Raw genomic sequence first — 26,469 nt, forward strand, 5'->3', positions numbered from 1 at the left:
GTTTTGAAGAAGAAGAATTGGTACCTTACTCTTGCATTTAATCACAATTACACTCTCAGGAATAAAGATACAAAATCTGTCACTAGGGTGATACCATTCCAAAATGTGTGTACCTAAAAGCTACACTCTAAAAATAGGTTCTTTGCACATAGAAATAGTTCTTGTTGGAATCATATTTCTTTGAAGAACCCCCGAGTTTAAAGTTCTTTGTTTTCCCGCCTTTTTGTTTTTCAAATCTGTAACTGACAAAGCACCTGCAGCTCATTACTGGTTTTCTGGGGCTCAAGTATCAACTACACTACTACTATTGTTCAGATATTTTGAATGTCCTACAGTTGAAGTCAGAATTAATAGCCCCCCTGATTTATTAGCCCCCCTGTTTATTTTTTCCCCCCAATTTCTGTTTAACGGAAAGAGAGAATTTTTTCAACACATTTCTAAACCTAATAGTTTTAATAACTCATTTCTAATCACTGATTTATTGTATCTTTGCCATGATGACTGTAAATAATATTAGACTAGATATTTTTCAAGACACTTCTATACACCTTAAAGTGACATTTAAAGGCTTAACTAGGTTAATTAGTTTAACTAAGCAGGTTAGGGTAATTAGGCAAGTTATTGTATAACAATGGTTTGTTCCAAAGACAGTCGGGAAAATAAATTGCTTAAATGGGGCTAATAGTTTTGACCTTAAAATGGTTCATAAAAAATTAAAAACAGCTTTTTTTAATGAAAAACACCTATACCATATTTAACAATAGATTTCTGTCAACCACAGCTTACAGTTTTCCTCATAAATTTTAGCTATTGTTACCGTAATAAATATTATATACTGCGATCTTATGGTAAATGTATGGCAACCACAGCTGCCAGTTTTTTTACTGTAAATTTTACAGTACCCTTAATTATAACGTATACTGAAAAATGTCTCTAGCATATTTTAATTATAGATTTCTGTTAATCACAGTGTAGTTTTTTCCCTATAAATTTTAGTTACTGCTATCGTAAACTGGAAAATAATCTACTGTATTTTAAGGTAAATTTCTGGCCACCACAGCTGCCAGTTTTTTTTTTACTGTGAAAATTTTTTTACTGAAATTTATAGTACTCTTAATTATACCGTAAACCGAAAAACACCTATACCATATTTTTAATGACTTAAGGTTTCTGTCAACCACACTGTACAGGTTTTTTTCCCTATAAATTTTAGTTATTGCTATCGTAAACTGGAAAATTATCTACTGTATTTTTAAGGCAAATTTCTGGAAAACGCAGCTGCCATTTTATTTTTATTTTTTTTACTGTGAATTTTACAATAGTCTTATACTGTAAATTGAAAAATGTTTTTACCGCATTTTTAACAATAGATTTCTGTCAACCACAGCTTAGTGTTTTTCAGCTTAGTAGTCATTGTTAATGTAAACTAAAAGATAACCACAATGTACAGTTTTTTCCCCTATAACTTCTAGTTATTGATATCGTAAACTGGAAAATAATCGACTGTATTTTTATGGTAAGTTAATGGCAACCAAAGCTGCAAGTTTTTTATAATGTAAATTTTACAGTCCTCCTAATTGTACCGCAAACTAAAAATAAAGGTCTCTAGCCTATTTTTAATGATAGATTTCTGTTAACCATAGCATACAGTTATTTTTTTACTGTGAATTTTGCAGTACTCCTATACTGTAAACTGAAAAACATCTTTACCGCATATATATATATATATATATATATATATATATATATATATATATATATATATATATATATATATATATATATATACTGTGTTTTTATGGCAAATTTATGGCAACCACAGGTGACAGTTTTTCACTGTAAATTTATAGTACTCTTAATTATACCGTAAAATGAAAAACACCTATACCGTATTTTTAATAATAGATTTCTGTCAACTACATTGTAGTCTTTTATTATCTAAAACCTGTATCATAAAAATGGTATTTTTATGGTAAATTTATGGCACTCAAATCTGGCAGTGTTTTTTAAAGATTTTAATTTACAGTGTATGTTTATTTATTAATATTAATAAAATGTTTATTTATTTATATTTTATTAAAGTATAAATGATTTTTCTTTCTTGCTGTGAAAGCTCTACTTTCACATTTACTTCAAAAACAGGAAAACTATCAAGTTTATTTTGTTATTATAGAGTTTCTCATGTAGCACCTTCACAACCTGTCTGTGTGAATGTTTAACATCCTAAGTTGACTGTGATAAATGTAACCGACAAGAGTAGTTGAGACAGAAATATCTAAGTTTAGGTGAAATATTTCCTGTGTAAATGATCGAATTATCCCTGCTAAGCCTGAACGACGTGCAGCGCAAACTTGCATTTAGATAAAAGCACCTGCCAAATGAGCAAATATAAATGTAGATCGTCTGTGTCATGATGTGCGAGTGTTTGTGTTTCTGCCAACATCCTGTCAAACATCCTGTGAAAAAGCTTAGTTGAAAGCCGTAAAGAGAGCGGGAGTTCATTAACAGACCTGAGTGAAACTTCCCCGCTGCTAGTAATCAAATCGTCTCTCCTCAATACTGTAAATCAAATAATCAAGAAAAACAAAGCGTGACACGTGCGCACCAAACACAGACCCCCTTTTTAATCGCCGGCAAACGCATATATGATAACACGTGCGTACACAAGGGAGCTCTCATCTGATCCTGTTCCGTACAAGGCTTTGAATTAGCATGGAGCTTTGCATTTGATCCTCCACACGAGTCAAAGCGAATCTGCGAGCTGCGCTTTTAACTGCAAACTTCACTTGGAATTACATTTGATTGTAAGTCTTAATCAAGTTCAATTTGTCATAAACAGCCACTTCTAATTAGCCACGCGTCTGCATATCTTGCTTAATATATTTTAATTAATCTTGTTCATGAATGCTCCCTGAGAGGAATTTCAGTGTGACTGCTCTTGCAGAGAATACCATGGCAAAGACAATGAACTACTGGGAATGTGTGTTAGGGGCCTGTCAAATCATGCGCATGTTGCATTAGATTAATTGCAATTAGGGTTAATTATGTTTTCAAAGCAGAGCTCACGCCAATGATCAGATGAACTATGAGATGTCGTGGCTTATTATTGGATGCGTTTCTGTTTTAATGGCAAAAAAAAAATAATCGTGAGCTGTAATTGAATGTGATAAACAAACATGGCCTTTGGTTGTGTTCTATCCACACACACATAGATGGGCAGTATTATACCCACTATATATATAATATATATATATATATATATATATATATATATATATATATATATATATATATATATATATATATATATATATATACACACACACAGTTAAAGTCAGAATTATTAGCCCTCCTGTTTATTTTTTCCCCAGTTTCTGTTTACGGGGAGATTTTTTCAGCACATTTCTAATCATAATAGTTTTAATAACTCATTTAACTGATTTATTTTATCTTTGCCATGATGACAGTACATGATATTTGACTATATATTTTTCAAGACACTTCTATACAGCTTAAAGTGTCATTAGTTTAGAGGGGCTAATAATTTTGACCTTAAAATGGTCTTTAAAAAATTAGGAACTGCTTTTATTTTAGCCGAAATAAAACAAATAAGACTTTCTCCAGAAGAAAAAAATATTATCAGACATACTGTGAAAATTTCCTTGCTGTGCTAAACATTATTTGGGAAATATTTATGAAAGACGAAAAATTTAAACGGGGGGCTCATAATTCTGACTTCAACTGTATATATAGGGGAGATCGGGCACAAAATAACACTTTTTGGTTTGGGCCAAATAATGAGCAAAGTAACAGGGTTAGAACCATTTGTTTTTTACCAACAACACACAAGCCTCTCCTATTAATGAGAACTTGTTGTACTGTATGATCGCTGGACTTATGGTTTCTGTGCAGTATAGCCAAAAGTGCCAGAAGTAAAAATGTTACTATTTACCCCACCTGCGGGGCAAAGTTGTAGCAGACAGGAGTTAGTTGTAAATCATGCTTAAAAAGGCAGATTTCACATAATTAATTTTAAATCCAATTTACTTTAAATAGTAGCTATATTTCCTCAGTAATTAGCTGAATTGATTTTTATTCTACATAGCACAGTATGTTTATGAATTTATTTATTTATTGGATGAACACATTTGTATTTACTTGGATTATTATCCATTACTGTAAAGTGCATTCATTTGCATTATTACCAATAATATATATATATATATATTTAAAAGTTCTCAACATTACACTCAAAATTTAACGAATATTTTGTAGGTTTAATTTCGTTTCCAACAGTGACTTAATTGAAACTACTTATTAATATTACTTATTAGTTACAACTACTCCCGCTGTGTCATGTTTTTTTTTTTTTTTTTAACTGGCCAGCAGTCACTGTGTGTTTTTTTACATCTTTTAAACTGGTTTAGCCTAGAAGACGATCACAACAAGTTATGATTTTACTAACATACTTTCACACATTTATTTAAAATAAAAAAAATTGTCTATAAAAAAATATATATATATACTTTTATGCTACAAAAATGGATTCTCCAGTGTTTCTAATCCAAATTTTATCAAACTTTTTCAATAATTGGCAGGAAGATGTCTGCCGACACTGTAGTGAAAATATCATGGTCAACCCTGATTTTACCCTAAGTTACTTTGTGCCCCACGCTCCCCTATATATATATATACACAGTTGAAGCCAGAATAATAAGCCCCCCTGAATTATTACCCCACTGTTTATTTACTTATTTTTTTTACCTCAATTTCTGTTTAATGGAGAGATTTTTTTCAACATTTCTAAACACAATAGTTTTAATAACTCATTTCAAGACACTTCTTTACAGCTTAAAGTGACATTTAAAGGCTTAACTAGGTTAATTAGTTTAACTAGGCAGGTTAGAGTAATTAGTCAACTTATTGTATAACTATGGTTTGATCTGTTGACTATCAAACAAAAAATCAGCTTAAAGGGGCTAATCATTTTGACCTTAAAATGGTTCCTAAAAAACTAAAAGATGCTTTTATTCTAACCGAAATAAAGCAAATAAGACTTTCTCCAGAGGAAAAAATATTTTCAGACATACTGTGAAAATTTCCTTGCTCTGTTAAGCATAATTTGGGAAATATTTAAAAAAAGAAATTCAAAGGAGGGCTAATAATTCTGACTTCAACTGTATGCAATTGTTGTCTAAAATCCAGTGTTAAAGACAAATTTCCTTTCTGTGCCAAGCAGAATGGACAATAAAGTTCAAAGTATTTTTGCACAACCCTGGACACACACACACACACACACAATAAAGGTGCCACACAATAAACAACCCGAGACGAGAAGGGCTTTTATGCTCATACTTTTTAATGTATCACAATGAGCAAGAAACATACTTGATGAAATATTTTCAAAGGAGTATATTCAATTACCATCTACAATCAACTTAACTAGGACAACAAGGTTTTTTGTGACAAAAGTTTCTCTTTAAAAGTCTGAAGTTCCATGTGGTTTATGTATGTTAGTCTCCATGTAATTTGGTACAGTTTGGAAATCTTCATCATATAATTACAGTAACAAAAAGCTAACAAGACTACAGTATAGAAAAGACATCAAGAACAACATTTTTGGTTTAACTTGCTCTTTTTGTACATTGCAAGGCTGTAAGTTCTACCCTCGGATGGGCTACCTGGAGCCACAGAGCCGTGCTTGTGAGGCTCGGAGGAGGAATAATTTGAGGAGAACGAAAGAGGAAAAAAGGAGGAGAGAAAAAAAAAGAGTAAAGGAACACAAAAAGCGTCAAAAATGCTGTGGCACCAGGAGCCACTAAAGGAACAGGAAGCTCCAGCAGCAGTTCATCCTTGAAACTGGAGCAAATGTTCTTTTTTTTCATGTTTTTTTTTTCTGTTTGGTTGCTTGTTAGTTTGGTTATTAATTTTGGTTGCTTCGCTTTTTTGTGTTTGTCTGCATCCCTAGGAATGACACCCAGGAACGAAAAAAATCCCCTCCCCTTGAGCACTAGAGTCATTCTTTATGGTTGGATGGAACCAGAGCGGAACCACGTGTCAGTCACTGAAACGGGCAGGAGGAAATGAAACAGGTAGCAACACCGTGAACTGGGAGACAAACGTTATGTGAGTGTTTCGAGTCCGTCCCGTTCAGAAGTGCAGAAAATGTCCGAGTAGATGCAGATCCAGAGAGAGGAAAACGGAGATCGCTTCCTCTCCGTGTCACATATGTCCACTGGTCGCAGAGTCCACTCCCATCGGCATATAGTGTTAGTTAAATAATGACTTGATATCAGGGCCGTTCGGCCCTACCTTTGGCTCCCATGCCCAGTTTTGGTGTGCCAACAGCCTTCTCAGACATCTCAAAGACATCTCTCAAGTTTCCCAGAGTTCGCTTCTCTTTATTTCCTTCTTTGTCATTTCAAAGAAAAGTGTTGATGTCTTCTTTAAATATATCTATATCTGTATACATGTTTATTTTCACAGTGGGCAAAAAGGATGACCTCTACAGCAAAACCTGTCGTTCTCGTTCTCTCTTTGCACAAAAAAAAAAGAAAAATCAAGTATCCCAAATGAGAGTTTTGATGTATCTCAGCCACGTGTTGGATTAACCACAATAAATATACACTCATCAGGGGCACCAAATAAATTTGTTTTTTTTTGTCTTTTCGTGTTTTCGACTGCATGAAGCTTTGGCCACATTCATATAATCAATGAAAATAATAACTGCTCAGTGCTTCGGTTTCTTCTTTCACCACCTTACGCAATTATTGTGTTTTTCCCAACCCTTTGCTGAAGATTCAGCGTCGCAGTTCAGTATATTTTGGTGCGAAATGAAAGTAGAAAATAGAATACAAAGTATAAAAACTCAGACTGATGCTGGCTCTTATGAAACACTCACACACACACACGCACGCGCGCGCTCATACAAAGTCCATGCTGGCTAAAACAGACGCGAGGAACTCGCCTCCTCACACAAGAGCCTATAAAAAACGAGAACACTTTGGAAGCAAGAGATACGACGGTGTCAAGACAAACAAATATAGGAACATTGTAACAACAAAGTGGCCAGAGAATGATAGAAAACAAATAGATGCGATTTCAATTTAAAGCTGGCTTTGTAACATTAATTTATAAACAGACAACAACAACAAAAAAATGAGAGAACATAAAATATACAGTTATACGAAAATAACCATAAAGATATTATCTGAGACCAAAACGATGCAAAGCATTCAAAAAAATAAACTATACAATATCAGACTTCTCAAAAATAATTATCAACAATATTATAGATGGATTGAGAGGAGTGGATCGTCTTGCAGATCGAATGAACCCAATTTCAATAGCATGCACACCAGATAACACCCGATCAAGTTGCTCTGCAAAACCTAACGTGCCGTTAAAGCCAAAAATGCATTTGCGCCCCACACAAACGACTTGATTTGGGAAAGAAAACAAAAAGCAACCATTTCCATTGCAACGACTTGGAGTGAGGGACCTCTTTGGACAAAATTCTACCTACAAGGGACACCTACAGTAAAACAACTCCCCAGTCCTTTAATGCTTTGGAATGAAAATGCCCCTTACAGACCTGCAGCAGACATTTCATGCATGAAAATGGCTTCACACCCTGCAGAAAATGAATTCCCTACTTGATTTTCCAGGAGGGGAAACAGCCTTTCGTTCCGAGACTAGTTTTAAATGAAAAAGCATGATGACACTGGATCGGCGAGATGTGTAAGTACCAGACAGGTCGCGGTATGTACATTTTTGGTAACCACTATGACTTGGTGATCTAGTTCAAGTGAGTAAAAGTCATTTAATGGCTGCGGGGATTCTGCTCGCTCTCGACGCATCGTAATCAGAGCGATGGCATGATGGCAGAATTACACAACAGCTTACAGTCACCTTAGAAATGGGATCAAATAGAACTGTACTCGCTTCGAATAAAAAGACGAAATTAAACTTAATCGGAATGCACTGTTATTTTTTACAAACATTAGAGATCATTGGCTTTTAACATTGGTCTGTTCGAAAATGAAAGAAACGAGCTAAAATGTCCTTTGGAACATATATTCACAGTCTTCAAAGTTCCGTTTTTTGCGACAAGAAGGGAAAGAAAAAGATGGTGCGGGGCAGGGAAATGGTTTATTGTTTGTTTCTTTTCTTTTTCTTAAAGCTTAGCCAAAAAGCAAAAGGAGCATGCATCTAGGTATTCTTCCTTTCCAAATCTACATTAGCAGCAAAACATATGTCCTCAAAGACCAGACCTTATATATATACTTTTTTTTTTTTTACAAAAAAGAAAACAAAACGAAAAACAAAATGGATTTCATGTGTGTGACAGAAAAACTTCAACGAAACCTCTATCTTACAAACTGCAATGGCTCTGTAACGGTGCTACTCCACAATGCAAGGACAAGGGCCCTTTTTGATTTTTGGTTTTCTTAGTATTTGACGTAAAAAAGCCACCTGTCTGCTTGCAAAGAAGCAAAAACGGCAACTCTGATGCGTACTTCTTTTATTTTAAAACTTTGTTTTCTTTACTTAAAAACAGCAACAAATTCTCAAGTATAAAGAAGCCTCTTTACTCATCTTTATGCACCAATGGTGAAAGTGTTAAGTCTTTGGATTTTCTTTTCGTTTTAAAGCGTGAGAATTATTATTATTATTATTCTTTTTCATTTTCATATATGACAACAACAACAACGAAAACAAACAAACCAAACAAAAAAAAAAAAAACGGAAGTTGAAATGAACGTAAAGCCTATAGCAGACTGCAGCCACGTTACATGGAAACAAGTATCTGCTTTGTAGTGCTAAAGGAGAGGCAGTCGTCTCCGAATCTACAAAGGCAGGGGGGGGGGTACAGAAAGAAACGGATAAAGACAGAAAGAGAGCAAGTCAGACAGTGGTAAGTGCACTAAGGTAACACAAATAGAACTGAACAGTGTTCGAACACAGCCCAGATTTCTCTTCGGTTTTGGTCAAACCAAAGGTGAGAAAGAGATTCAGCTGGGAGAACGAAAACAAGAAGCTGAGAATCGGACAGAAATAGAGTAGAGATCGTTTCCTGCTCCTTAATCTAGTCTATTGGAATGACCAAGACAACATCAAATGAAGCGCCTTAAAGTTGGACGATACAAAAGCTAAATGTACACAAAGATTTTTCAATCTACCATACTGTTTAAATTCATTTCCAATGCAACAATCTACTGAACACCAAAAATGTATATATCTATCATAAATACAGAAAGTTTTTTTCTTAAAAAAACGAAAAAACTTTTCCCCCCACCAAGTCTGCAATGCTCTTTGTGTCTGGGTAAAAATGGGATAAGCAACTTTCCCGTTAAAAAAAAGACAAATAAAATACAATAATTAAGAAGGTTTAAAACCAGCAATTCGGCTACTCATTGAATGCCCAGAAACTTTAGTTGAGTCACTTCTGCCAATAAAACTCGTACAAAAACAAAAAAAAAAAACCTCTATCATTTGTTTGGAACAAAATGAACAAAATAATGACCTTTTGTAACACAAGAAAAGGTTGTGAGCTGTTGACCTGAGAATAAAATAGACATTACATTATTTTTCTTTTCTTTAGCAAGCCATTGGTATCTGAATGCTTAGATAGCAAGAAAACTGTAAGACTATTCTCCCATACAGTACATACTGGCTTTATGTGACTGTGCTGTTAAGCGGAAATACTTATGCAAACAAGGGACAGCTTGTTGACTCATTCTTTGAAGGGTTCTTTGTTGTGGGGCCATTCCAATAACTTTGCTTTGAGGCAGTCCAATGCAATACAGCATTCCACTTGCAATAACCGACTGCTCTAAGGGTTGTAACGAACTAAAACCAGCATGTTGATATGGGAAAACAATCCACTAACATTTAAATTTTTGGTTACAAGCTTTGGAATTGCAGTTAGTCTTTACACATCTTTTTTTCTGAAATTGGTTTGTATACTTTAAACATATTTTAAACATTGCTGCTTTTTTGTTTTTTTCTTTTGTCTTTTTTTTCCTTTTTTTCCTTTTTTCTTTTAAATATTGTTCATCATTGAAAGCTTTTACAATCTGATGGAGTCCGATCCTACACTAGTGAGATTACTACTACAACTACTGCTGTCTTTGAGACAGCCAGGCTGTTGTGGCTCCTCTGCTGGCCTGCCCAGCCTGTCTGCTGACTTCTGACTGCTGTCAGAGTCAGACTCGTCGGTAAAGACGTCTGTTGGTATCGAGGTCTGGACCCCTGAGGTGCTCAATGAACTTGAGGTAACCGTTGAAGGAGAGGAAACTGGAGGAAAAGAAGACAATGCAGACGACGGGGGATTGGGCTGCCCAGCTAAAGCTCTGGAGAAAGGGGCCTGGGACCATGATTTGCCTGTAGCTGTTGTGTTGAGTGGGCTGGCTGTGAAGGAGGTGGAGGTGCATGACGATGCAGTTGTTGATGAGGACGGCGTGGTTGCTGACGTTGTTGGCGGAGGGGATGTGGTGTTGTTTGAGTGAGTGGCAGACTGCGAGGTAGATGCGGTGTTAGGACTGGGGAAGCAGGCTGAAGAGTGAGGTAATAAATTAGTAGCGTGCTCTTTGGCATTTCTGGATCTCTTGATTGTTCTGTGTTTGTGCAAGGCTGAATCCAGGTGTTGACTGAGCGCTTTGTCCCCTTCTAGCGTGGTGTCACAGGCAAGGCAGTCGTAGAGGCCGCCTTCTGCTGCATTCCCACTGTTGGGGACCCGAAGCAACATCTCTTGCAGGTTTGCCACAGACTGACCAAAAAAACAAATTGACTTAAGGTGGCTGATAGCCGCTTCCTCCTTGCTGAAGACAGCTTGACACTTGCGGCACGCCAGCCGGTACTGAACTTTAGGGACAATATATTGGTCAAGATGGGGGTCTGCACCTTTGCCATCCACTTCGTGCTGCTCAGCGGCTACGTTGTTGTGAGTGGAAGAGGTTTCAGCTGAGGGGGTGCTTTTTTGCTCTGTTTTTACTGAATCTTTGGCAGAGTCCTTGCGGTCCACCGAGTTTTGTGAAGTTTGGCTTGCTTTGGGCTGCTGGATCTGCTGAAGCTGCCGCTGTTGCTGCTGAAGTGCCTCCTGCAGGCTCTGCTGATATTGCTGGTAATGCTGAAGCAAAGATCCAGGTGACAGTCCCATCAGAGCCTGCGATAAAGCTGGGTTGTAGGGAAAAAGACTTTCCATGCCATACATGGGCTGAAGATATCCACCTTGAAGAGCACCTGGGATCTGAGGGGCATAGTATGGAGAGAAGCCAGGCATAAAGTAGGGCAGGAACTGACTTGTTAGCAGAGCGGTTGGATCTGAAGCTAAAGCTGCTTGTAGAGCTTGGAGTTGGGCAGTATCGACCACATACTCCATGCCAGGTGTTGGCATTGAGGTGGCCGGAACAGCAGTGTCTGTTTTTTCTTTCTTGGCACTGGCAGCAGAAGTGGAGGGAGCAGGAGTTCCCCCTGCTGAGGATGGTGTAGAGGATTTCTCAGCTTTCTCCTTGGGTTTCTCTTTCTCCCTTGCCCTCTCAGGATCACGATCTTTGGGAGCTTCAGGGCGAGCGCCTGGCTGTGTCATCAAAGAGTTTGTTGTTGATGTAGGGGTGGGGCTGGAGTGGGCAACAGATGTGCTGGCCTGAGCTGGGCTGGGCGATGCCAATGAAGAGGAGGAAGGAGTCTTGTTGGGTAAACCAGATGTTGGGAGACTAGGTGAGGGTACGCTGGCACCAGGCATGTTCAGGAGGTTTGGAGGCTTCGGAGGGGTTAAAGCTGCAGAAGTTGGCACAGAAAAACACAGACAGATTAAAAACATTGAAAAACACCCAGAGTAAATCAAAGACTTTCTAAAGTCTTTAAACAGTTAGTGTGATAGCATACCTGAATTTGATGAATTAAAGCCTGGTATGGATGGACCACCAACACCTGGCAGGAGAACAGGGGGGATCCCCTGTAGATTTGGGTAACCTGACTGAAGGTTCAAGGCTTGCAAGGCAGGTGTGTCGAACATCCCTTGTTGCTGCATGGCTTGTTGTTGTGCTAGTCCCAGGACCTCATTTGCTTTCTTGATGCGATCCATCTCTTGTTGTGCCATCAGCTGACGAACTGTCGCTGGATCGAAGTACTCTTTCTCTTTGTCGAGCTGGCTTCCAATGGTATCTTTTACTTTGGAGATGTGTTGTTGGGAAAAGATGTGGTCTCGTACTGAGAGGCGAGCACTGTATTTAACACCGCACAAAGAGCATTCTGTCTTAGGTCCCTCATAAGAAGTCTGGTTGATACCAAAGTGCTTAGCCATGCTGAGCTTAGCTTTCTTTTCCTTGGCACGAGCATTTTGGAACCAGACCTGAACAACTCTCTTTGGAAGTCCAATGTCATTGCCAAGTACCTCACACTCCAGCATGGTTGGAGTCCTGTAATCACTGAAGCAGGACTTGAGCACCTTAAGCTGAAGATTAGTCATCTGTGTTCGGAAGCGCTTTTGACCAGGCCTGTCTCCACTATCAATGCTTCTGCTTCCAGAGGCCCCTGGGCTTGGTGAACAGGGGTCGGCCAGACTTGATGTTTCACTGTAGTCTATCATATTTTCATTTTCAAAGTCTTTTGTGTAGTAACTTGTTGCAGGGCTCACCAGTCCTGAGGACATCTGTTCATCATTTTCAATAGAGGGGGCTGTGCCCCCCGACTTAGAGAGGAAATCTCCACTGTTTTGGCTGTGTTTTGCATCAGCACTGTCATTGTCAACATTTGCCTCATCACCTGTGGTAGTATCAGTGATCGCTGTATTCACAGAGGAACAATCATCATTATCAAGTTTATTGTGATCAAAGTTTGTGTTTACTGAGGAAATGGTTGGACTTTCAAACTCCTCCACTCCTTCAACCTTGATAGATGTGGGGCTCAGGAGAGCCCTGGGGGACAAGTCCATGACTTTGCTTATAGGTGACAGCGATGAACACTGAGCATCATTGTTAGACTGGGCAAGATGAGCATAGCTGGAGATATCCAGAGGATCCATTTTCAACTGCATAGCCTCCTGTTCAGGTAGCAAACCAGAAAGAGCTAGGTTGTAACCAGCACGTTTAGCCTCATGCCAGTGGCGTGAACGAATGTGGGCCTCGAGAGCAGTTTTAGCTTTGAACAGGGCTCGACAAAATGGGCAGCGGCGATGTGCTTGAGCTGGCCCAACAGCCCGAAATTGCCCTTTTCTTTCCCTGGCTCGTGTGTTTTGGAACCATACCTGTACCACACGTTTTTTAAGGCCCACTTCGTGAGCAATGTGGTCAAGCATTTTACGAGTCGGATTAGAGTCAAGCAAATATTTCTGGTACAAAATCTCTAGTTGCTCTGGTGTTATAGTGGTTCGGAGGCGCTTGTCTCGCTGTGGTTCCTCTCCACTATTCATACTGTCACTTTCCCCTGGACTAGTTCCTGCCTTCTCCTCCAACTTTCTTTTCAATGAGTTCATAGTTGATGTAGGTGTTGATGGGGAGGTGGCGGAGTTGCTGGACATTTGGGGTATTGCTCCTGCAAGGAGCTGGCTAGCAAGCAGAGGATTACTTGGGTCAAACAGCATGAATGACATGTCCATTGGGCGATCCAAAAACTGAGGATGAATGAACTGATTCTGGACACTCAGAAAATGAAGCTGCTGGTGTTCCTGCCAGTGTTCAAATGAGGGGAAGGCAAGTTTGCACTGCTCACACTGGTATGGGATCATTTGCTGGGCCAACTGCTGCTGTGAGGCAGAGGCTAAATGAGGATTAAGGGCCATGTGGGAACTTTGGGAGGTCTGACTGGTATGTGAAACGGAGGGACCACTGTGCTGTTGCTGCTGGGAGAGGGAAGGTGAAGAAAGCTTTGAATTCTTTGGGACTGCATGCATCTTTTCCTCTCTTTGTGGTCTCTGCTGTGGGGTCTCAGATGGATGACTGGTTTCCTGTTTCAAAGATGTCTGCTCTCTTTGACCCAATGTTGTTTCTGCAGAGTGTCTTGATTTTTCATCAAAGGAGTTGGATGTGTTAGCTGGTGTAGGCTCCTCCTTTTCAGATGATGCGATGTGAGAGAATGCAGAGGATGGAGGAAGAGGGCAGAGGCTTGAGGATGAGGGCATTGGTGTTTGACCCGATGACCCAGATGGAGTATAGTATTCATGGGAGAGATCCAGAGAGTCCTCATTTAGGCTGTCATACTGGCCGTCATCCTCTTCGTCTTTGTAACAGAGCTTCTTTTGGTGTTTAATAAGGTCAAATATGCGCTGGAAAACCAGGCTGCACTTCTTGCACTGATAGTTTAAGTTGGTAGTGCGAATGTATCTGTCATTGGATAACTCACGTCGGTCACCTTCTTTTACTCCATCTCCCTGGTTCTCATAATTTTTACGGGCTTTTTGTCTGGCATTTTGAAACCACACAACAATTACTCGAGTTGGAAGGTTCAGGAGATTAGATAACTGCTCAAATTCATCATCTTTAGGATAAGCATTAGCGTCAAAGAAATCTTGCAGGACTCTCAGTTGGTAGTCTGTGAACCGTGTTCTTGAAGACCGCTTATTTCCATATGCTTCCTGTTTTAGAGGTTCAGGGGAGGGGGGTTTTGAATCAATTTTTGTTTCTTCAAGAGTTGTAATTGGAGGGTTGTTAAAGTTATAAGGTGAGTCTTTGTTGCGCTGCCGCTCCTTGAAGAGTGTGTTTCGAAACCAGTGCTTAATGACTTTCTGGGGGAGTCCCGATTTATCTGCCATTTCTTTAATTTGCTCTTCATTGGGAGAGTTGTTGATATCGAAATACTGTCGGAGCACCCTTAGCTGGTCGTCTGTGATTCGGGTGCGAGGTCTCTTATTCTGTTGCTGCAACATGGCAGGGGTAAGCTGCTGTTGATAGAGCTGGGCAAGATCAGTGGCCAAACTGGGCTCCACAGTTGGCAGCTGGGCAGGAATTTGTGAAGGCAATGATTGGAGTGACATGGGCTGCATCATTAGTGGAGAGAATAGAGGGAGATCCATTGCCATTGGAATTTGGGAAAGTGGAACTGGAGGCTGAGGGGTTGGAGCAGTTGGTGGCGTTAGGGTGGGAGCAGAAACAGGTATATTTGGTGTTGGTGCCCTCTGGGGAGGTGGAGGTGGAGGTGGGGGAGGAGGGGGAGGAGGAGCTGGTGCAGCTTCAGGTGTCTGGGGTCTTAGTGGGTACAGCTTGTCATATTGTTCTCTGTACTCTTTGGCAAACCTCTCTAGGAATCGGAATGGAAAGAAAGCCTGGTGGATATGCTCCTGGTGACTCTTGAGAATCAATATGTTGGAAAAGAGCTTACCACAAGACTCACACTCCAGTTTCTCTAGTCCTTCAATGGGGTCAACCACTCTGGTGAAACCAGCTGTCCCAGTGCATCCCGGCAGAGACCCTGTCGACTTTCTTTGTGCTTTTTGCTTATTCTCATTGTACTGAATTACTAACTCAAATCCAAAATTCTCCAGTAGAGCTTTGGTGGCATTTCCTCTGGCATCTGAGGCAATTCTTGGAGGAGGAAATCCAGAGTCATGATTTACATTTACTAAAGCTTGAGTAGCATCTATCTTTTCTTTGGACTTGTCTGACAAATCTTTTGGAACGTGATCCTCTGATTTATCACTAATTTCTTTGTCCTTTGGCAGATCTCTTTCTTTCTCAGTGTGGGGAGATGGCTTTGTCTTTTTGTCTACAGGGTGAGAGAGGGCACTCTGTTGAAGTAAAGCCATTTGGCTTGAACCTTGCGAGTGGGAATGAGCTTGGTGCTGTTGCTGAAGGTGGTGGTGCATAAGTTGTTGTTGTAAGCAACTTTGTTGGGCCTGCTGGACAGAGTTTTTCTGTTCCTCCAACAATGATGCAGTAGATCCACTCAAGTTCAACGAAGAGCTATTTAGGTTCATTTCTGGATTAAGTTGAAATTCTGCCCCGGGAATGTAAAAGGGGAAAAGCAGCTGCTGTTGCTGAAGAGGGAGAAGAGCATCTGTTGTCATTGGGAAGTGCTGGAGAAGAGGGTTAAAAAGCTGGGACTGAAGGAGTGCGGCCTGCTGGAGCTCCTGCTGGAGCTGAGCCTGTGCCTGTGCTTGAGCCTGGGCCAACTGCTGCTGCTGTTGTTGGAGCTGCTGTTGATGACTTCTTGAGGAGAGCATGTCAGAAAATTTCTTCTTTTTCACTTCATGATTCTCAGAGGAGGAAGTATGACTAGCTGAATTACCCAAATTCTCAACACTGTGTGAATGGCTTGACAGATGATTGCCTCCTATTATGCTCTGTGCTGTCTGTGCTCCTGCAGGAGAGCTGCTGCTGTTGCTAGAGCTGGTAGTTGAGTTAGTGGCTGGAATAGGGCTCGGGGTTGAAGTGCTATTGGAAGTGCTTCCGCTTGGGCCACTACTGCTAACAGCAGTAGAACTGCCACCAGCTGCTTCAAGCTTTGCTGCCCTGGCCTTGGTTTGATGAAGAACAGAGCGCATGTGAATCTCCAGTGTAGAGCTCTGGCTATATGCTACATTGCAAGTGCTGCACTTGAAGGGTTTGTTATCAGGGCTGCTGGTAGGCTCCGGCTGACCTGTGGTGGATTCTTGTAGTGCCCTTTTGACTTTGTGTAAGTGAGACACTGAGTTGTAGTGTACAAGCAGGATATTCTTTTGAGTAAAGGACTCTTTGCAGACCGTACACTTGAAGGGACGGGATGGATCTAGAAACTTCTCCATAGTAAAGTTGGGGCCTTTTCTAAAGGGCAGGGCACGTTTGGGTTCAGATCCAGAATCCTCTAGCAAAGATCCAGAGTCACTGCCAGTCGGGCTTTGCTTTTCCTCAGGATCGCTTTCATCTCCCTCTTTCTCATCATCAAGAAGACCTCCCTGGTCCTCTCCAAGTGAGGGATCGCCCATAATCATTAGGTCCCCATTCATCAGTAAACCTCCATAGAGCTGCTGGATGTCTGCTTCGCTTAACTCCAGGTGACTGGTCTCCAGATGCTTTTTAAGTGCCTGTAGGGTCCTGAAGCTGCGCTGGCATAAACAACACATTGTGGCTGCTCTGATCACATGATATTGGGAATGCAGCTGAAGTTTCTCTATTGTCTTGAATGCCAGACTACATTGATTGCAGCGATATTTGTAGACATGACGATCAGACACCGGCAGTTGGGGTCTTTTGTTGTGGACCTCATTGAAGTGCATCTGAAGAGCACTGGAGGATTTAAAGACTTTGTTGCAGCCCTTTTTCCAGCAAAGGAAACCAGTGGAATCATCCCTTGCAGGCTGTTGTTCCTCAAGAGGAGATTTCCGAGCTTCAGCAGTGTCGGAGGTCAGACAGACTCCTTTTTCAGGCTCAGCATCTGCCACTTCTGCAATCACAAAACCAACATGCATTAAAACTATGATAACATATAATTAATATATATGTAGTGTTTAATTAGTTCAGTTGCACGGCATTCTGACCTGTTAGTTTCTTAGTGTCATCCGAGTTTGAGTTGGCCATGGACTGAGGTGCAGTTTGAGTATCTTTCTCTGGTCCAGGGACTGGTATGAACATGCTTGCCGGCAGTACTTCTGATGCTGCCACCTGAAAAATAAAGCATAGTATTTGTCACGTTAATAATAATGAATAAAACTCCCAATAAAAAAAAGAACAACTCAAAGGACAAGAAAAATACACATTAGGGAGAAGCAACATTTCTTAATAGTGTATTGCATTGCCTTTTTTTATTATATCCAATAACTGCAATTCATTGTAAAAGGATATAAAAGAAAAAAAGTATTAAATGTTAGACAGGTGAGAGGTACTATAAACATATAATCTGATAAGATAATCATCTTATTTGAACTGGACACAAATACATTCACAGTCCCCCTCAAAGGCGACTTAATTTGCCATCCATGGAATTTGCACTTTGATCACTGATGGTGTTTTGTCATGCTCTGCGATAGTTCTCCTGCTGCAGCCAATTAGTGTGATGGGCTGAGTGGTCTACCTTGGCCAGTTGAAAAGCTTATTAGAGAGCCTAATTAAATAAGTCTTCCACCTCATAAAATGTGCTTTTCATTCCAATGGAAAAGCACGGCGCAATGATAAAATGCCGCCGTTCAGCTAGGAATTCTGGGTAATGCAACAAATGTCAGTTTCTGGATAATGATCAGCGTTCGTTATTTAACGTACAGTGCTCATTAATGTGTTTTCCAGCAGCCCAGAATATCATAATCTAAACAATTATGCAAATTAAGACTTGAAACAAAGTCATTAATAACACAAACTGATCAATTTAAATGTTCGTAAATGGCAAGCCGCATGTTTTTCACTCAGTTTAATTAGAAAATGAATAGTACCGATGGATTTTGTTGTGATAAAGGTGCACCTAGGTTTGTTAGGAACTTCAAAGGTTGAACTTAATCAAGTGTGAATGACACACTCCTCTATCTTTTGAGTGCACTTGCGTTGCTCTCTCTCTGTTTCTCAGAATAATAATAAAAAACTGATTCATTAACAGGAACCTATTTAACAATAATCAGTGACTGAGATTGGAAAAGGTTGCAAGATGAGCCACAATGTGCTTCACCTTCCACAATTAACTTCCCAAACTGAACAATCAGCCTTACCGATCATGCATTTCAATACCCAGATACTACCAATGTAACACCTCATGTCATGTTCTCTCAGTTTCTTCCTTTGTTAATGCCCTTGCAGTATTTATTACTGCATAAAAAAACAATTTCCCCTGACAAATGACCTGTGGGAGACCTAAGCAAACAGTGTCATTGCATTTCTTTTGGTTTTCTGAGATCTGGTTATATATATATCCGAGTCAGCCAGCAGCTTTAACTCCATCTAAGTACCATCGAAAACCACGTTCCATGCAACCCCCATGTCTTTGTGTTTGAAACCCTGTGAATGAGAGCGGTTTATAAGCATCTGGTTACCGCAATCAAAATCACACTAGGCAAAATGTAGGCCTACTTCTGCTTTTTAGTTTCCTCCCTCACCCACTCTCCTCCTAAATGAAAGTGTTAAATGATTGTGACCAATATGGAGAATTCCAGAAACAAAACATGCCTGTGATTAACATTACAAAGTGGACTGTTTCTAGACAACTGCATCATTAGGCAAAGAGCGCCGAGTGCTGAGAGTATCCCAAGGTCACTTTTAATTTGGACCGTCTAATTGGCAAACATAGTTCCAAATGGCTATCATCTAGCCAGACTCAGAATTAATGAAGCACAATTATTTTCATTACCCCTATCTTAGACAGACAGAACATTAGAAATAGACAGAGGGGGCGAGGGAGGGAGAGCGAGAGTAGAGGAAGGAGGAGGTAGGCTGAGCAAGACTGGAGGAGAGAGTGCATCTTTATGCAATGGTTGCAAGAAATAAAAGTCACCTGATTCGGAATTCATTAAGCTTGTCTGCCTGACACGAGGAACAGCGTAGTACCTTCCATCTCTCGTTGTAAAAAAAAAGGTGCAGGTTTTAATGCGCGTTGTATTAGCTCGGTTTCTGTCATGCACTGCACTTGTACAGTGCTCGGTGCGTTATTACCTCTATAAAAGAAAAAATATTGCCGCCTGGCCTCTACTAATGTGTTCACCGTTTGCTTTCGGCTTGGGGGGGAGTGAAGATGCCTTCAGTGAATTCTGCGATTGGCTAAGCAAGCCATTGAAACGCCACACTCGTAATTATTTCACCACTAAAATTTGATTTAAAAACAAAACAAGAAGACATGAAAGCTGGGTAGTCTCCGTTGAAGCAGAAATGGAATAAGGTGAGTATTCTCGGAGGGATCTAGCGGAGTAGGCTGCTGGAGGCCTGAGCGCTCGGGGACTAGAGCGGTGGAAATAACGTAAAGGAATGATGTAAGTATTACTGCTTCTACTGAGTGCCTGGAATACAAATGACCTTGGTAATCACAAGAGGCTTTTATAATTTTTCCACAAAAGCGGGAACTTTCCTCTAAAGTAAAAAATTACAATATTCATCTACTTTCCACAAACCAACTGTTTCTCCTAATCAGCACTGAAGTTAAATGGTGAGCAAACTGTGCCTTGTGAAGGTCCACAGTTTTGCAGATGTAATTCATTTATTTTCCTTCGGCTTAGTCCCTTTATTCATAAGGGGTCCCCACAGAGGAATGAACCGCCAACCTATCTAGCATATGTTTTGCACAGTGGATGCCCTTTCAGCTGCAACCCAGTACTGGAAAAAACCCATACACATTTACACATACACTACGGCCAATTTAGTTAATTCTATTCACTTGCACCTATGTCCTTGGACTGTAGGGGAAACCGGAGCACCCGGAGGAAACCCACACGTACATGGGGAGCACATGCAAACTCCACACAGAAATGCCAGCTGACCCAGCTGGACTTGAAACAGTGATCTTCTTGCTGTGAGGTGACAGTGCTATCCTTTGAGCCACCGTGCCGCTCATTTTGCAGATGTATTTATTATGTTATTTACCTGAGAAGGCCCTAAAGTCTAGCTCTTTTATTAGAACGATGTGACAAAATGTGCTCAGATCTGATGCCAGAGTGACGTCTGTGATTCAGAGTAAGATATTTCAGTGGGAACTCAAACATCTGTATGCTGTTTGTATTAGGCATGGGCCGGTATACAATTCTGACGGTATGATAGTCTTGGACAAAAATATCACAGTGTTACTGTACTATGATTGCTGCTTTAAAATATGTGCTTTTTAAATATCTGGGTAAAAAACTAAACATTATTACCTCTTGAACGCAATATATTTTATGATAAGAAATGTTTAAATTATTTTGGAGCAGTAAACATGTCAGACTAAATATTCAAACAAATCATTGACAAAAACACTGTTTTCTTTACAGTTTAAAATGGCATCTTTGGATATCGTTTCTGATAGAGGTTCTGTTGTCCTAAAAACATTTACAAAACTTTAGGAACAGTATAGCAGATAATTTTGGCGGTTTTAAAACCTTGACTCTTCTAAACCGTGGTAAACCTTGATAGCAGTTATCGTCCCATGCCTAGTCTGTACTGTATAGCATTAAAGGGATAGTTCACTAAAAATGAAAACTTGTTTCAACCTGGTTTGACTTTCTTTCTTCTGTTGAACACAAAAGAAGATTTACTGAAGAAAGGTGGAAACTTGTAACCACAAGCATCCATAGTATTTGTGTTTCCTACTATGGAAGTAAAAGTTTGTCGATTTCTTCAGAATATCTTCTTTTGTGTTAAATATAATAAAGAAGGATTGAGGGCGAGTAAACAGTGTGTACATTTTTATTTTGGGGGTAAATTATCCCTTTAAGTCCCCTGTTTAAGTTCTGAACAAACAAAAACTTCAGCCAATGTAACCTTAACGCTTACCCCTTGGGTTGTCATGATACTGGAATTCGGTACCAATCGATACTGAGGTTTTAAAAACGTCCATTCCACGCTGACATTTGAGCACTGTTGAGTGGGTTATAAACAGCGCTGATTTGCCATTGTGTTCACGCTCAACAGAAATGACTGTGATTGGCCGTGAAGGTCATCATTTCACCAAACTCTGAATGTAAACATAGATACAGGGACACTGGAGTTTTCAAAGTCACATCGATCAGCTGGTTTGTCTATAAACTGACATACGAGCGATCCGCTGATGAATCTTGGCTTAAAACGCTCCAGTGTCCCTGCATCTGTGGTTACACTCAGTAAACAACAGTGAGTTTGGTGAACTGATGAGCTTCACAGCCAATTACAGTCATTTCTGTTGAGCATGTGAACACATCGGCAAAACAGCACTGTTTAAGAACGCACTCAACAGCTCTCAAATGTCAGCTGGAAATGAACGTTTTCAAAATGTCACTATCAATTGGTACTAAATTCTTGTATTGTGCGACCCTACTAACTCCCTGGTAGCACAATAAACCTAGCAAAGGACATAGAAACTACTGTAACAATGCTTAACCGATGTTTCACCCAGCCATGTCCGTTAGCCTCACACAACTCATTTAGGATATAAAGGATTCCCAGGGGCCGTATTAGAATGATCAGTTTACTATGGCATTTAATTAAGCTTTAAAATGTCATTAATTACATGAAAAGAAACAACTTTCAGCCCACAAAGAGAGAGTGAGTAAGGAACTGTGAGTCATGTGTGAGGCATAATCAGCGCTGAGCATGGGGAGTAAAGTGAATGCATATGGCCTTCATGCCACACAATAGCAGGGCAGTGAGGCCTTTGCTCTAATCTAACATCAAAAAACAAAAGATCGCAGAGAGAAATTCACTGTAATCAGTAAATATTCATCTACCAGAGAGAGAGACTGAATGGAAAATTAATAGCACGGCTCTTTTGACTCTTTTGAGGTAGAGTAAAACTTAGTTGAATGTCTTAAACGTTCTGCAGAAACTAATTTCTGCGCATGAAACGGAAGGTTAAATAGTTGTTTTCGCTGGAACTTACAGTGGCAATAAGCTTGTCCACGCAGTCTGGTGCCACGCTGTGGAGGTGGGTGAGATGGAACTGCAGGTGGACCTTGTTGTTGAGCATATCCTGGCACAACGGGCAGCGAAACATGGGCTGCACTGAGTGCTGCGTCATCACGTGCATTCTGAGCCGGTTCAGATCTGTGTTGCTGAACTTGCAGTAGGGGCACTGGTACATCTGCACAATGACAAGAAGGCAAAGAGCGAATATTAGTGTAGTTAAGTTCTGTTTACTTCAAAGGGAACCTATTTGGAAGCTGTTATTGTGTGTCCACAGTCATATTGGAGTGATAGAAACACAATAAGTCTCTTTTTTAAATTTCCTGATGTTAAAATAGGTTCCTTATCCCTCCCATTTTGATGCCGACCACGACGTGAAGTAGGAGTGTGGTTTCCCCGCCCACCAAATTGATTGACAGCCATGTTATCATTTCTCCGTAGTAAGGTGTATAATCATATCCACAAGACAGGGCGTGTTTAAAGCAACTGGAATTAAAAGATCTGTTCAGCTCTCTGTGATCATCAGCACCTCAAAAATGAGTTTTACAAGTTTAAATCATTATTAAAACAGCAATTGTTCATTTACTGTTTAGAGCTCATTTCTGGTTAATGATGTCAGAATTTACTGGTATTTTGGAATGGATGTGTGAATAGTCTTTTCTGGAAAAATTCCGTAACGTCCTCGTCTGTGTGAACAGCGCTTTTTTTAATTTACCGGTAAAGTCGTTCTGGAAATTTTCCGAATATTTACCTGTATCACTGTGAGAAAGGGGCTAATGTCTTAACAACTCAAATTTCACTGATTTAAGAAGGTATAGTAAATAATGTAATGGGCATTTGAGCTGAAAATCTATCTAAAATCTGGAAAAAGGGGTAAAATAGGTTCCATTTAAATCTTTATTAATCCCCTTGGAATAATTCATTCTAACATGCTATGGTGCTTCACATATAACACATATGACACTCTTAAAACAAAAAATATTAACACTTAACATCAATTACACACACATAAAACTAAAATAAATAATGATAATAATATATATATATATATATATATATATATATATATATATATATATATATATATATAGCTATATTTATTACATATATAATATATTAATTAATACATTATTAATATAATATATTTATTATTGAATTGCTTCAGGCACATAAGTAAATTTAAAACGATTTGTGGAACATCTAATTGTCCTTAGACGTCACCCAAGGGGCATCCATTTTATGTGCCAGGGCAAATCATTTTATGTGCCATCCTCAACACCTGCTGTTAATAAAAGGATGCACGACTTTGCAGGGAAACTCCCAGAATTTTAAAGCACAAATTGACAATGTTTTGAAGACGGTTCTTGTTCTTTATCGACAATGAGGAAAACCAGACAGAATACTTTTAACAAACAATTTATAAAAAGGTATAGACTAGGGGTGTCCAGACTCAGTGTCCTAGAGAGTTTAGCTCCAACCCCATCCAAACACACCTGAACCACCTAATCAAGCTCTTACTAGATACTAGAAACTTCCTGACAGGTGTGTTGAAGCAAGTTGGAGCTAAACTCAGCAGGACATCGGCCCTCTAGCACTGAGTTTGGACACCCCTAGACCATTTCAATGTGGTGATGTCACTGGCCAATGAACATTTCCTACTTGTTATCAAACTATTTCACAACTGTAACAAGAGGCAACTTAATCATCTAAAACAGCTATCATAACATTATTTATCAATATGTTGCTGTTTTTTGTATTCTCAGAAGCTATAGACATTAAAAATGTATAACGGGAAATACATTGGGACCATTGTTTTTGTTTACATCCCTCAAAATGGTCTATAACTCTCTCCATCTAAAACGAGTTGAGGCTTATTAATAATTGCATGCGTGTTTTGGTCTGATTTGCCCCTGTTGCCGATGATTACTCCAAGGTACCTATATTATTTTCTTATATTGAACATATTATTGTCTTATTATTTCAATATTATTTTCTTGGTAAAATCAAGGGCAGAGCCGGGCGTGTGTGTCGGTCTCCCATGCAGTGAGCAGTGGGCTACTCGGAGAGGCAGACACTTCAAAGAGCTCTCATCTGTCAAACATCATATTGATTTTTTCACCTTTTGCACAATTAGCACTGCAAGAGCAGCAGAAAAGATGGAGAAATATAATATTTTTAGAAAAAAAAAAGATCATGCATAATTTAAAAAGGCCAGCTACATTCTACTACTCTATATTAAAAAGGGCTGAAAACAACATCCTTAGATATTTTGTTAATTAATGGGTACAGTTAATGAGACCTGGGGATTAGAGAGGGTCTATTTGAATCTACTTCAAAAACAAAACAGAGAGTATTTGAAAAAATTTAATAAAATCCACAAAGGCTGCAGATTTTCCGCCATACCTGCTCCCCACTGCTCTTCTCAGTGGTCCTGGGTCGTTTTGACGAAAGGGGGCTTTCTGCTGTCTCGGACCTCGAAGATGGCCGCTTGGAGGGGACCGGGGAGTCCGTCTGATCCCTCTCCGGCTGGTTGGATGCTGTCACAGATACACAAAAAGAAGCATACTTGTCAAAAAACAGCACTGATTTGGCAGTCAGAGCATGAAATGAATCAATAAGCAAGTCTTTACAATAATTTAAATGCAGTAAATCTGCAGTTTTGTGTTGTTTACGAATGTTATACAAAATAACTTAAAGTCAGTACAAAAATGTGTACGCTCAAATGGGAAAAATACTAAATATAATTTCAATGATGAGGGAAATATGTAAATGTAATAAGGTGTATAATCGTATCCACATGTCAGAACGTGTTTAAAGCAACTGGAATTAAAAGATCTGTTCAGCTCTCTGTGATCATCAGTACCTTAACAATGAGTTAACAAGTTTAAATCATTACTAAAACAGCAATTGTTTGTAATAAATACAGTAAAATCACTACATAATTCATCACCACAGCCAGATAGTGTCAGTATTATAAAAAAAAGACGCTTCGATTCTGGTTTGTGGACCTTAATCAGGTTCATTTTGTACATTAATATAACGGATGTCTAAACAGCAGTGTATATTGACCTGTATCCCGTCACATTTGCTGTGCAAAAACAGTGCAAAGCTAAACGTATGTGACTCATTGTTGCAGAAAGGCTTGAATTAACTAAATACAGGTTTAATGAAAAGGTAAAATCAAGAGATTTGTTTTATGGTTTGTCATTTTTTATTTAATTGTATTATCTTTCTATTTCTAATGACTTTTGGTGACCAAACCCTTATTATAATAAATATGCACTACCTGACAAAAGTCTTGTCTCCTATCCAAGTTTTAGGAACAACAAATAATAACTTGAATTCTAGTCGATCATTTGGCTTATATAAAAGGCAAAGGCCTCTAGATTACACTTATTCTACCAAAATAAAATGATAATGCCTTGATTTTTAATTATTAAATTAGGACAGTAAACTCTGACTTTGCTTTGACAAAAGTCTTGTCAATATGACTCCCATGAGCTTGGAGGACTGCATCCATACATTTCAGCAATGACTCAAATAACTTATTAATAAAGTCATCTGCAATAGCAAAGGAAGCGTTCTCACAGGACTCCCAGAGTTCATCAAGATTCTTTGGATTCATCTTCAACGCCTCCTCCTTCATCTTACCCCAGACATACTCAATAATGTTCATGTTTGGTGACTGGGCTGGCCAATCATGATCATGGTCAATCTCCAATGTGATGTGGAGGATGAAGTATGTGGAGTGCTATCCTGCTGAATAATTTAAGGAGCGACCTCCTGCAACTTTTCCAAATGATCAACTAGAAGTCATGTTAATATTTGTTGCTCTTACAACTGGGATCAACAACAAGACTTTTGTCAGGTAGTGTAACTGCTTAATGTTTTGTTTATTAAATTCACTAAGAAATGAATACAAATATTAATTTCCTAAATATATAGAATATAAAAAAACATAGTATTTTAACAGATAAATATTGAATATTTTTAGAATATATTCTACTGGAGTTTT

At 39.2% G+C, this 26,469-nt stretch overlaps 1 protein-coding gene across 5 annotated transcripts in view; it reads right to left on the reverse strand.

Annotated features, from left to right (window-relative positions):
- Nucleotides 1-5,338: 5,338 nt before the first annotated feature.
- Nucleotides 5,339-26,469, reverse strand: part of zfhx3b (zinc finger homeobox 3b) — a 248,199-nt gene continuing 227,068 nt past the window's right edge. For all 5 annotated transcript variants that reach the window (NM_001365188.1, XM_087258661.1, XM_087258663.1 and 2 more), the window contains 5 exons: nucleotides 24,858-24,991; nucleotides 22,432-22,632; nucleotides 17,453-17,576; nucleotides 11,890-17,358; nucleotides 5,339-11,781 (listed from right to left, as the gene is read on the reverse strand). In NM_001365188.1, the coding sequence (NP_001352117.1) occupies nucleotides 10,073-11,781; nucleotides 11,890-17,358; nucleotides 17,453-17,576; nucleotides 22,432-22,632; nucleotides 24,858-24,991 (7,637 nt within the window). In that variant the 3' untranslated portion in view covers nucleotides 5,339-10,072. The remainder of the gene's footprint in view (nucleotides 11,782-11,889; nucleotides 17,359-17,452; nucleotides 17,577-22,431; nucleotides 22,633-24,857; nucleotides 24,992-26,469) is intronic.

Source organism: Danio rerio, chromosome 7 (assembly GCF_052040795.2).
Source record: "Danio rerio strain M-AB ecotype USA chromosome 7, GRCz13ab, whole genome shotgun sequence".
NCBI classification, from domain to species: Eukaryota; Metazoa; Chordata; class Actinopteri; order Cypriniformes; family Danionidae; genus Danio; species Danio rerio.